The 14,512-nt window shown below is 30.5% G+C and overlaps 1 protein-coding gene across 1 annotated transcript in view; it reads right to left on the bottom strand.

Annotated features, from left to right (window-relative positions):
• Window positions 1-455: 455 nt before the first annotated feature.
• LOC118188250 (mitochondrial ribosome and complex I assembly factor AltMIEF1) overlaps window positions 456-14,512 on the bottom strand; it is a 32,936-nt gene continuing 18,879 nt past the window's right edge. The window contains exons 2-3 of the mRNA XM_085818445.1: window positions 7,161-7,333; window positions 456-684 (exon numbers count right to left, since the gene is read on the bottom strand). Of these exons, the coding sequence (XP_085674571.1) occupies window positions 646-684; window positions 7,161-7,333 (212 nt within the window). The 3' untranslated portion in view covers window positions 456-645. The remainder of the gene's footprint in view (window positions 685-7,160; window positions 7,334-14,512) is intronic.

Below are 14,512 nucleotides of genomic sequence, written 5' to 3'. Positions count from 1 at the left end.
AAAACTTCCAACTATTCCTTGATGCGATTCCAAGTTGGGCATACATAATACAATATATTTAAATGAGACTTTTAAATATGTTCTATATGAAAAGAAAATACATTTCCTTTAATCAAGCTTTTTTTAATGGTTAAAATAACTCTGGAAGAGACTACATTTGAGTTCAGAGAAAACAAATTGCAAAACGCAATGGCCAACCTGTACTCCATTTTTCAGCAGAGCTTCCAGAAAAAAGATATTATTTGAAAAAGTATGTGCATTCCCAGAGTACATTTTGAAAAGGAACACGGATTTGATAATCTCAGATGGGTAATCCCCCCCCCGAGCTACAAGAGGATACTTTTTGAATAGATCTTGTACAATAACAAGCTAGAATTAAAACAATAATACCTTATTCCTAAACTCAAACTCACCTGTAGGTATATGTTTCAAAAGAACACAATTTGAAGATTTGTTTACATTTGAACCTCCAGGGCCATGTCCTTGAATGAACTGTTCATCTATCTCCTTTTCATTTAAAACAGGAAATTTTGAATAATCTATGGTACTTCTGTATTTAAAAGTATTTAAAAACACAGAAAGTGGAGATTTTGTGATGTTCATTGGTAGTTTTAAAAGAAAAGTCATAAGAATATGTTATTATCTTCAAAGCAATCTTTTATTCTTTAAGAAATTTTTTCCTCTCTAAAAATAAAATAAAATAAGCATATATAGAAATAATATCAATTATGCACATTACACATAAAAAAATCATTGAGATAAGTACTAAAAATCCTTACAATACTGCCACTCCTTAATATGAGAATAAACAAAATAAATCTACCAACAAACTTGAAACTATCAGCAAAAATTTCACGATAGCTTTTACCACAAAATTTTAAACTATTTTTAATATAATATTTATTGAAATAATATGATTGCAAAGTATAATGCAATGAAAATAAATTTCAATTTAATATGACCTTTGAATGCATTTTATATGATGAGAATAGAAAATTTCTTTCAAGCAAGCTTAATATTTTTTTCCTTACCTTTAAATTTCTTTGTATAAGATATTTTAATCTAAGCTCAATTTCTAATGCAATGGAATAACAAAAAATTAATATTCTGTTATTAGGACATCATTGTGAATGTAAGAAATACATAAATTAGTAAATACCATTAAAAGAAGTAACTGAACTTCAAGTATACCCCCTCAAATTAAGCAGAATCACAGTGTTTCGATATTTAACCTTTAAAATGTACGGGTTGTTTAACTACTTATGATAAAGAAAGAGGGCTATCTGCTTAAGAAGATAAAGAACATTCTGAAAGAAACTGACTCATATTCACAATATGCAATGGGAAAATCACAAAATCGTAAGGCTCTCACCCCATTCATTGGTTTGGATCCCAATGAATGGGGTGAGTGCCTTACGATTTTGTGATTTTCCCTTTGCGTATTGTGAATATGAGTCAGTTTCTTTCTTTTATTTCATTGTCCCATTCATTGGGATCCAAACCAATGAATGGGGCAAAAACACAAAGGAATAGAGTGGATAAGAATGAAATAATTTTTGCAAACTTTTATAAGAAAAAGACTTAAATAATTCACAAATTTGCTTGAAAATTAGTAAAAATTAGGAAATATATAATTTATTCTTATTTTTTGCTTATTGTCAGTATCATTACTTGCCTTTGCTTAGCTTTCAGTGTCATAAAAAATTAATCAATATTCAAATAAACAGAATCAAACATAAAAATAACTATTGAGCAATGAGCTTTCTAGTTTTAATTGGTGATAAAAGTAAAAATAAAATACATATTTTTGAATTTGAAACAGATTGAATATAATCTCCTAATATTAAATAAGTAAAATATGCTTAACATTCCTGCATTTGCAAATAATTCAAAACATTAAAATTTTCCATTATACAATATCAAAATGCTCGTATCTTTTCTGTCTCTCTGTGTGTGATTTGACAAAGTATATGCCATAATGCTTTCACATTATTATATCGGGTTTAAAAAAAAAAAAAACATTTCTTAACATCGCAAATATCTTCTGCAGAAACAGTTCACGTTGGCATGTTTAATTTTTGTCAAATGATTTTTGGCATTTGAAAGAAAGAGACTTGCTTTAGAACACTGTATTGTGTAATCTGTAAAAAATATTATCATTAAAGTGTCTGAAATAGAACCATCACACTACCAGATTAGAATTATCATTTAATTCCATTTTTGTTGCAAAAAATCAGCTACAGCATATCACCAAATCATGTGTACAGCTTTAGGTACTAATGTTGTATCATATGACACTATGCAGGTTTGGTTCCAAAAGTTCAAGAACAAGGACTATGACATTCAAGAAGCAGAGTGCTCTAGCCGGCATACTGATGTTAATCAGGCTCACCTGTGAGAATTTGTGGAAGAAGATCAGTATGCAATCACCTGAAAGCTTGCTAAAGAGTTTGGCATTAGTGCCTTGTCCATTAGTCACATTATGTATTGTTTAAACTTGACGTACAAGTTCAATGGCTAGGTGCCACATGAGCTGACTATAGCAAATAAGTACAGATGTATTCGGGCCTGCAGTAATCTGCTTAAATATCAACACAAGGACAAAATTCTGGACCAAATCATCACTTGTGATGAAAAGTGGATTTATTTCAGCAGCACAGGCCAAAAAGGGGGTTAGTCAGTGTCCATTAGCAGCATCGCAAAGCGTAATTTGACTAACAAAATGATCATGCTTTGTATCTGGTGGAATTGCTGTGATATTATCTACAAAGAGTATCTAAAAAAACGTAAAACCCTTGACAGTAAGGTGTACAGTGAGGTGCTATTCCGTACTGACATTGCTATCACGATTTACTGACTGGCCTCTGTACGGACTCGAGTGGGATCTTTTGCCCCACCCACCATATAGCCCCGACATCGCTCCTTTGGACTTCTACCTTTTTTTCACAGGTTGATCTGTTTTGGGACTTGTGGCCACTTAATTTCGGGGTCAAAGGCTTTGAAAAACTATCAAAACGTTGGCAAAAAATCATAGATTTGCATGGTGATTACTACCCATACTAAAGGTACTGCTTTCGTGGGTGGTTTTTTTTTTTTTTTTTTTTTTCCTAATTTTTTTTAAGAACGTTTTGGCAGAAAACTTTTGTTACAACCAGATATATTCATGCCAAAGAAATATTTAATATGTGTTGAGTAAAAAAATACAAAATGTTGTATTATTTCATAGATTTAATGGATTGAACAGAAAGCTTCTGGCAGTTACTCTGATTCATCAGATATAAAACAGGGGGACATAAAAAACATAATAAAGAAATGCTTGAATAGCACACAGGAGGAAGCAAGAGACAAGAGGAGGGACAACCAAGGTTATTTTTAAGGTTATTTTAGGTTTCTGTGCATTGTGATAAATAAGGAAGTTTAGTAGTGCATGAAAAATTGTCACGGTTATCTGTATATAATAAAATTTTCAAGAAATAGCTATTCCAAAAAAAGGAATATTTACAGGAAATCAAACATCCTAGAAGTTTAATGAACCTGAAAATCACAAAAGCTGTTTATCAAGTTGTTGATGGCAGTAATTTAATTTAATGTGAAGAAAGTCAGCCCCCTTGTTTAATATATTAATTAGAGAATACAATTATGCATTTTGCTAATCATATCTGATATAAAAGCAATCAAACATAAAGATGTAAAAACAGGCAAAGTAATAAAATTTTATACTTGAAATGAATTATAGCAAATGAATTGTAAAAATATGTCATGATAATAAAAAAAAAAAAACTAATTATATCAAATGAATTTTTAATTCCAAGTTCAGTTTTTGAAGAATATATATATATATAGTAAAATCTTACTTAAGTGAATTTTGCTTAATTACATATTTTATAAAGAAAACAAATAATAAACTTTTATATTTCAAATTATGGAATTTTTCTATGAGAAAAACCATTAAATTTCTGTATGAGATCAGAGTAATTGCATGCAAAATACTGGCAAAACATGCAAAATATTGGCACCGCATTTATCAGAGAAAGTGTCACTTTATCTTTTGAAATACCCTTACACTGAAATTAATGCTAACCAAAGGCTGAATTTTGCTAATTCTTAAAGCTAGAATGCATCTCTTTTACCATGAAATCTAATATTTCCATGAATGAGCCCTAAATTAAAATCTTAGATGCTTGTTTTTTTAGTCTAAAATTTCAAAATGATTTATATTTAATTATCTCCATGCCATAAATGAATCAGATTTTGATTTGGCTGTTGACTGATTATTAATTGCAGCCAAAGACTTCAAGGACTCTCAATAAAAGTACGCCATCATCATAAAAGGCTCTCTAAGAGAAAATGCATTGTTTCTATATTACACATTCAGAAAACTATGAAAATATATATGCAGTTAGCCTGTTCTAAAAGTTCTGCCACTGCTGGCAGCATCAACAACCCTCCTACCTTTCAGCATTAAATTAGCTCAAGTAAAAGGGATCAAGTATACATGATATACATTGCAATATGCATAGTCCTACAGATGCATGTTTCAAGATGTTATCTATTGTAGAGGGTACAGGCATCATGTTTTAGGACATTAATATTTTGCAGTAGAAACAGACGAGATGTTGCCATGTTACAAATCATTTTTGAAAACATGATCCGTTCACATGTGTTTAATATCAGAATTAAGTTACAACTATAAAATTGTTTACAAAGCTTACATTTAAGTAGTGTTGTATAGTTGTGCTGAAATTTTAGCAACTCAATTTTGATGATTCATAATGAGCTGTTATGTATGTTTTTGAGATAACTGATTTTCAGTATATTTAGTGGTACATTGTTATTCACATGTAAAGATTGATCGTGACATTAAAAATTACTGTGTCCAGAATCAACTTATTTCTAGTTTATAGATCATGTTTACAATTATGACTTGTTTACATCATTATTTACAATCAGCAGTCAAAATTAGAAAAGAATATAAAATAATAATAAAAAGGACATAAATAAATAAGTTTGAAAACAGAAGAAAAAAATAGCTTCATCTGCATAGTTATGCATACTACGTTCATTTAGATATTTCTGCATAAATATGCTGATAAATTGCCAACGTATTTTAGTCAGTTCATTGAGTGCAATTTCGTGTGTTTTTATAATAATTAGTTTACAAGAATTACATTTCATGATAAATTACATTGTTAATACTTTACCAACTCAGTGCTGGCAATGTATTATATGTGTTCACTTTTCAGGTGATGTTACCTTATGTTACATAAAAATGTAGGGGGGTCATCTATTACTTACCCTAAATAAATAGGTAGTAGCTCCTTACCCTACATGTGAGTGTCCTATATTGTGCTTCATATGGTTTGCAGTGCTTATTTCTTTCCTGTAAAGGTACACCCGTATACATTATATCTGCTTTTAATTACTTTGCTTCGCTGTTGCTGGAGCATTTCTTTGAAAGCTAATTTACACTACATAGCTCTCGACTTCTAGCAGCCAAAGATTCAATAACCTTCGTAATTTTATTCCTCAGGTGCTTGTTCTAGGCTGCATATCTTAGAAGGAATAAATCCTCTTTTAAATTCGGCTTCTTTAGATGAAGGGAATCTGTAAACAGGAAAGAAAATAGATAATGTTCGGGGTGACTCTTTTCACTACATGCACAGGAGTCTGATGAGGAGAGATTTCTTGCATAGAGGCACATGGGAAAGAGGCCGTGCCCCATGATAAACCACGTGATATGTCTGGAGAAATGGATGGGAAGAGAGTCAACTTTGGGGAAGAGGTTGTAAATTCTATACTGCCTGTATTTGCAGCGTGACACCATTGTTGCCAGAATTCTTCAGTTGTGATTTGTAGTTTTAGTTTCAGGTAAGAAGCTGGCCAGGGAATGCTTATTTTCATGGCATTGATTCCCTGCGCTGCCTCCTTGGCTAATGACAGCCTGTTTGCTTCCCTTGTGCTTTGGGGCTTTGATCCAAATTATAAAATGTTGGCCTCAGGCATTGGAGAACTTTCTAAAAATTTCCTGAGGTAATGATGATTTATTATTTGTGTATTTGTGTTTACGAGTGCATGCATTGCCGAGAGAGTCAGATGTAAGTCCTTTAAAAATGATGATGTATGCATATTGAACCTGCATCTTACAAATGCCCACCTGTTACTGTGATAATTTAATGACATGATGCTTCTCATTTCTTTACATTCTTGTTTTTCTTCCGAATTCAGACAAATATTTATAAATAACATAAATAAGTAACAATAAAAATAGTACATTTTACTATTTAAATAATACTTTTACACATCTATCTATAATTAAAATGATTTATAGAAATAATTAAAGTTTAGCCAGAACTTCATTTTTTTCTCCTAAAGATATTTTCCCCCTTTGTGGGAGGGAAGGGGGAAAGAAGAAAAAAATTAGGTTATTTAACTTAGCTGTCATGACCACGCTTAATGATATCTACTATAAAAAACACTGAACTATACATTTTAGAAGGTAAGAAATTTAATGAAATTAAAATATATTTGCTAAATCACCAATGACCAAATATTTGCCACTACTATATGTCATTCAAAAAATTCTGTTTGAAATGTATTTATGCAATGAATACATTTATTATAAATATTTATTATTTATTACATAAGTTTTTACGTGTATTAGAGTCAATAATTTCATGACAGCTGAGTAACAACATTACTCATTGTATCTCAAAATTCAGTTTACATGCATGTGCAACCACATGTTTATTGGTTATTTACAAGCCATTAGTCTATAACTGTACTAATGTTTGATTTATTCTAGTATGTTATCAGGAGTCGTAGTTAAATCAATCATGTCACAGTATGAGCAGAGTGAAAGAATCAAACTTTGTCAAAAGTTAGATAAGTCAGCAACTCAGAAAAGAAGCCATTCACTGCCATATAGATTTCATGGAAGATAGGGATAGTTTGGATAAAAATTTGCATAACTGATCAGCCAAAAATAAAGTGAATATTAAATTTCAGTTATGAAGATATCTTATGTGTTTTCTTCATAACTTAATAAGATAATTATTAATAAATACCTTGACTATGTCATCAGTGTTAAGGTCCACAAATTTATTGACTCTAAACTAAGTATATAATTCTTTAAAAAAAAAAAAAAAAAATCCTCCACATACTTTAAACTGAAAATTTATTTCTTCTGTACTTTGAAGATTCTTATGTTCATTAAATTCTGTTTTCACACGGTTTAAAAAATATGCTTTATCAGTATACTTCAAATTCTTTCCATATTTTAATAATTCTCTATATAAGCCTAAGATCTTTTGTCTGGTTATTGACATCTTCACATCTACAGAGAGAGAGAAAGTAACATGTTTAATACATTTTATTACAATTTTTAAGGACTGTAATACTGAAAGAAATAATCTTAAATAAAGAAAAGAAAAAGACTTTTTCTGTGCTTATTTTAAAATTAATTTAAGACAGTTTTTGAAGAATTACATTTCATCAGTTTTTATGTTAACTGAATACTATCTACTCTTCTTATTTCAAAATGTCTTTATCTTACAGATACATTTTCTTGGCATACATACATATTACAGTGACAATATGATAGTTAAATTTTGCTTACTTGATCAGACTAGTATTCTCAATCCCAAAATTATTTTTGTATTATATTCTGCTTTTAATTCATTATTTGTTTAAAATGATTGTTTAAAAAATAAAGCAGTTAAATCTATTAGATATATAATTTATTTCTGTTTTCATCTCAATTCATAAAATAATTCCAGCATAATACAGAAGTAATAATAATGTAAATTAATATATTTTTCCTTATGAAATAGGGATATAGAAATAATTTTTTTCACTCATATCAGGAAAAGTTTAAGCATATAAAAGACAAAATCATAGTTTTATATAATGTAATTATTTTAACTACAAGTCTTAACATTATGTTCCGATTTACAAATAATGAAGGGGAAAGACACTCGTTATTTTTACATTTACAGCAGCTACAGTTTTACTTACAAATAATATATACTTCTTGCCATACTGTTAATAATACACTAACTTTAAATAATTTAAGAAATAATTATTTTATTACTGAAGGATTGTAAGCACATAATAGTAAAAAATTAATAGTTCAAAAATGCTAATTTTCACATGCTGCTAACAAAAAATGTTTCGCTCAATATGATAATCAAATAAGCAAAGAAAAACATTATTACAGATTCTGAAAACTTAATGATATTAAATACATATTGCATCCGAAATTCCTTTAAAGTATTATGAGTGCAAAGTGGCTAAAGACATGGAACACATCCAACTCATCCTGAAGATTGAATGCACTGCTTAAACAAGGTCTCTGCCATATGAAACAAAACATGAATACATGAATGAAACAAAACATAAACATTTTCCTTACAAAGTTCCTGTGTAGGTGAAGATATTCATATCCCTACACATACAGTCCTCAAATGCTTTGCTTCAATAAAATAATCTAGTCTAAAACATTATTTCACAATATTTAAACTAAATAGCACCATTTAATGCATTTTTATTGCATGCCTAACTTCATTTCAGAAGTTCCAAAGTCTCAAAACACATCATCTGTGAAAATGTTCAAGCACACTTTACTATAACTATGTCTATATGAATTCCTATTTAGTAACAACAAAAAGAAATCACCATTACATAATAAATTTAATGTTTTACTAATTATTAATCAACTTCACAATTGAAGACACTGTATGCCCAAACCAAATATGTGTCATCAAAATGTAATAAAAAAATACACTTACTTTCCTTTACGCTACATCCAATAAAACTACATATGCTATATTCATACTTTACGATGAAAAATAAACTTAGCATATAATGCATTTTTTTGCTTTTGATTACAAAAGATAAATTTAAAAAACATTTTTACAGTAAATCCCCTCTAACATTAACTCGCTTAAGGAAAAACTCAGTTTATGTGAATAAAATTTTGGTCCCAGCAACAACGTATATGATCTTATAAGAAGTTTTATTAGTTAATGTGAATTTCAGTTAGCGAGAATTATGAACTGTTTTTTATTCACTTGCATTGATTTTATGATTTAACACGAACTTTCAAAGATTTTGATATCTTTTTCCTGTTGTTTTCCAGCTAGGGCTGTATTCAGAAATGTTCTGTCTCGTTAAATTGAAAACCTCACAGAATACACTGTAATCTTTAAAAAACAGACAGCATGAGTAACATTGCTCGACAATCCCAGTTAAAATTTAAATGAATTATATTTACAATAAAATATTTACACAGATTGGTTGGACTACAGTTTAGTTATATATGAATTTTCAGTAAACATCAACATGCCTACAGACCTGCAGATGGCACTCTGGTAGTTTTCAGGACATGACAACTAACATTAAACTGCAAGCTGGAAGAGAGTGATTCATGGCCAAGAGGCAGAAGATTGGCATAGATCTGTAAATAATACTAAAAATCCTAGATGATGAAGACTGTGGTGCACTGAAGTAAAGTACAATTAAGTGCCATATCTACCTTCTCCACAATACTTAAAGATGTTAAAAAAATTTAATGCTACTGCATCATGTTCCAGGAACAACTCTAAGTGACTTCACAATGCTAGGTATGAAGATGTTGAAACTTTACTTTAAGAATGGCTCTATCATATGCATGCTTCTAATGAACCTTTAAATAGACCTCTAATTCAATCAAAAGCAGACAAGATTCCAAAAAAATTTAGACATTCACGATTTCTTTGTTCCGTTAATTGGCCATATTGTTTCCAAAACAGACACTCAACTTTATAATTAGTGATTTGTGGTGAAGCAAATAAAGTTGATGAAAAAGGAGCAAATAACTGGTTGCAAGAATATGACCAAATGAGAGTAAAGTATGCCTAATGTGATGTCTACAATACAGATTTTATTAACAATTTTTTCCCATGTCATACCCTGAGAATAAAAATGAAAAATGCCACAGTTGGGCACACAATAAACAAAGTTTAGAAGCTGTCCTAGTGTGTAATGTCAGCAGTGATAAACACCATCCTTGGGTGATCAGTAAGTCCAAAAAACCACACTGTTTTATGAACATAAACAGTTCTTTATCTTACATCTACTCTCACCATAAGGAAGCTTGGATTGGCAGCTCATCATTTTATACGTGGCTTCTTTATTTTAATAGTTCAATAGTGGCTCAGAAAAGGTGTGTTCTTGTGCTATTAGGCAGGTGTGCAGCCCATAACATACATGATCTTAACCAATGTAAAGGATCAATTTTTCTCCCCAAATGCAACAAGTCATCTTCAGCTTTTGGATCAAAGCTTTTGCAGTTATGAGAAGGTCTTAGAGACTGATGCATTTCATATGCTTCAAGTGAAACATCTGATTCGATTATGGAATACCGCAGAGCGTAAAATTTGGCAAAGATGTTGCCAATCATTCCAGCAGAAGTTTAAATGAACAAATCATTCTTCATTTAATTAGATAATAAAGAGATACAAATTACAGATATAGAAGATAAAAAACTTAAATTGCTTCTTATAATTTTTCATATAACATTGCTATTGTTAACCAGATAAAGTTTTTAAAGTCCATTCTTCTTTCCAGTTCTTTTTTTTTTATCTTCGGATCTTGTAACTTTGAAAATACTCCATTTTCTGCTGTCCCCAACATGAATCTTTTTTTTTTTTTTTTTTTTTTTTTTTTTTTTTTTTTAATGCGAGACAGAACTCAGAGCCTCCTTTATACGAATTAACTGTGTTTATCTTAAACCAAAACGAGCCTTTTATGATTGTGCTGTGACATCAAGCATACCATTATTACAAACTTATCCATTATTAAATTACACTGTTTGGCAACAAGGTACAAATGTCAATAGTATTATGAGCTCAATGGTAGTTTAAATCTCTCATTTACTAAATTTTTCAGAAGGAAATATTCTTCTAAAATTCTAAAATATCCCGGTTACTTGAGCTTTCGGATTAATTGAATGTGAGATAGTTGGGTGTTTACCATACTGTAAATGGTTAATGTGTAGATAAACATTACTCCAAAAATAAAATCTGAGTCTCCAATTAATATGAAATCTTGATTTCTCGGCCCCTTGAGATTCATGCTAACAGGGATTTATTGTAGTTGTGTTTTTAAACAAAAACATTAAAAGCCACAAATTCCCTTTTACATAATTTTCAAAAGAACTAAATTATGATTTTTACTAAGAAAGCTACTTTTTTGAGCTACTCAATAATAGGTTAGATGTATTACATGATTCATATTCTGACATGACTACACGCACAGACCAGCACTACCCCCACAGTAAAATTACCATTTCTACACAGTATTTGTATTTAAATTGGGGAAATTAGCATTTTGGTATATCATGGTAAATTTTCTATTCCTATGGAGGAAACTGTTCGCTTTTAGGTTTAATCAACCTTTCCTTATTAAGTGTTTGAAATGGCTTAAAACTTGTACTTTATCACACATCAGTCTCTACAACACCACTAATTTATTCTTTGTATAATATTTCAGCAAATTTAATTTTATGATCTGACTCTACATGCCTTATTAAAAACAGATTTCTATAAATGAAATGGCTGCATGTATAATCAATGTTTTCTCAATCATCTTGTTAAATATAAGTTTTACTGAAAGTGATGCGAAAATCAGCCAATTTTATATGAACTGTCTAGATCTAACATATTCTACATAATGTTGGAGTATATAGAAATGTGTAACAGCTTTCTTCGCTGCAAATAAATAATGAATATAAAAGCATAAATAATATGCCATCATTAAATTCCTGATTTTAAAAATTCTACAGACTCAAAACATCCACAAGACACTAGACAGAGAATCTTTCCAGAGATGATATCACTGACAACAGCAATGAGCACAGATAAATGATGCATAGACTGATTGAAGTTAAAGGAATCAGGAAATCACCACTGAAAACAAACCATGCAATGACAGGCCCTCAAATGTAGTCAGGAATACTAATCTTCAACTGATGACAGAATTAATTTGGAAGAACAATTCATAAGGTTTCTGTGCAAAGCAAGATAAAAGCTAGTGGAAGACTTATGTTACCTTAAAGCTGTACAAATGGCTGCCTTGGCAAGTGAAAACCGATATGAGAGGGGGGGGGAATTGTCATTTGCAGTGACTTATAATTTTTCAAAGCTGATAAAGATGAGTGTTTTCCAATTTTATGAAAAAGGATAAAATAAAAGCATATACTTTTATGATTTACAGATGAAGAATCTAGTCCAAGGAATGGCATTCCTCTCTTAAATAAGATTAAAATGCTGAAGAACTAGCAATTAGTATTAAAATGTTATTAGCTTTATAACAGAATCATTCTTATTGATATTTTGGAGTATGACTATACTGTGACCAGCAGGTGGCAAATTCTGACACTCTAAAATCTTCATGAAAGTAAAAGAAACTAAAAAGTAATTTCAGTATGATTGATATTCACCACGATAATGATATACTCTGATTTTTTCTGAAGATAAGTGATTTACATTCAAAGACTGGACATTGTTTATAATGAAAAATACGTGACGTAATATTTTCCTATACAGGGAAGTCATTAATGCCAGTTTATTAAAAAAAGAAATACAGTCAAAAGTCGTTAATTCGGACACCCATAATTCGGAATGATCTATAATCCGGACCTCAAAACTAAAAACTTTCTGCGCATGCGCCGCGTTGACACATGCGCATAGGCGTTTACGCGTGTGCGTAAGACCTTTTACGACTGCGCATATGAGTGTGCGCATGCGCCGCGTTGACACATGCGCATAGGCGTTTACGCGTGTGCGTAAGACCTTTTACGACTGCGCATATGAGTGTGCGCAAATGCAGAATACGTTTTCGCGTGCGCGTTTTATGTATAATGGACGTATAAGCTAAAATTATCTAATTATCTATTTCAGTTAATGTTGATAATTGCGTTGTTCCTTAATTTTCGAATTGGATCCGGCTTATTATTTTTTTCAGACTGTAAGAGCAATTCTATAAAAGTAAGCTTAAACTTTCGATTATATCAAATAGAATTTCCGATATATATTTGTTAATATGTAAAGGATCTAAAGCGAAAGTATGTTTTGAAATCCGAAATCTGTTTATCAATTTCACGCTGCTCGGCGGGGGGGAACGCCGCGCGGCGGGCGCGTAATGAATTGGAAGTTATCTGTCAGCACTATCCTTATCTTCAGGGCAGATGTTTTTATTTTATTTGGCTTATAATTGAAGATCAGATGTTTTTATTTTATTTGGCTTATAATTCCTTACCAAATGTAGTATTTCATCTCGATATGCTCCGTCTTTGATATGATTTAAAACAAGTTCCTCGTCATTATAATTCGCTTCCGATAGCGAAGAAAAGTAACAGAGGTTATTGAAAACGAAAAAATTTCGATTGACAAATTAGTCGGTGTTCTTGACACAGCAATTATAGGACTTGAACAGCGGAACTTTGTAACTGAACAAGAAATTATGTCTGTTTAATAGAATTAAAGAGAAAGTATTATCACATGAAACGAAGCAAAACTTAAACAACTTACATTGAAAGAAATGTTTATTTAAGTAAACAAATAAATATTAAGCTTTTTCTTTTTGCAAATTTTGATACCCTTTAGATCATAATTGTTCTTTATTTCATAAATTACGGTTTCATATTTTTAATTTTATAATTTCTGCATGCCATCTTACGAGATTTAAACTGATGATCTATAATCCGGAAAAATCGATAATCCGGAATCGCCGAAGTCCCGACGAGTCCGGATTAACGACTTTTGACTATATTAACTTTTGCATTACTTCTGGTGCGACCCTCATATTAAGTTCCATATACCATTACCAGTTTTATACCACTGATATCTTTTATCAGTATTTCACAAAATCTCTTATTAGTAAAAATCCATTTATCTTTACATATACTTTTGCTTCCTCATATGCAATAAGCAGTTTTTTAATCAGCACTTCAGGACGAGTTTAAAAAAAAAAGCAGCAGCTGAATAGCAATTATTGGAGGTTTTAAGGTTAGAGAAACCAGTTTAATATTATGCTGATTCTTGTTTCTGTGATACCTCCAATAACAGCATTACTTTTTTCAGGTAATAATATTTCTGGAAATGCCTAATTCTCAAAAATACTTTTTGGGAAAGTATGGCAGGGTCAAAAACTAACTTTTCTGATTTCAATGCATTCATGTATGCTTTCCTCCAGACTATGAAACTATGAAAACGATGTAAAATTCAACAAAGTAATGAAAATGAAATTACCTATTCAATTTGTTTTATGGAGTAAAATAGTTCATAACTAAATAAAAACTAAATAAGAATCTTGAATACTTAAGTATTTTATTTTAAATATATAGCTCTGCTTTTATGAAACATATTTTGCTCCCTAATTTGCCTTGTATTGTGTATATTTTTCTTTAAAAAATATATTAACAATAGTGAAAACCATACATTTTTACAGTTCCAGTTTAGTAAATTATTACACA

This window comes from Stegodyphus dumicola, chromosome 6, assembly GCF_044657685.1.
Source record: "Stegodyphus dumicola isolate Sdum_Otavi_A_Nest chromosome 6, ASM4465768v1".
NCBI classification, from domain to species: Eukaryota; Metazoa; Arthropoda; class Arachnida; order Araneae; family Eresidae; genus Stegodyphus; species Stegodyphus dumicola.
Note: the sequence above shows the minus strand (reverse complement) of the source record. Positions and strands in the feature narration are given on the sequence as shown.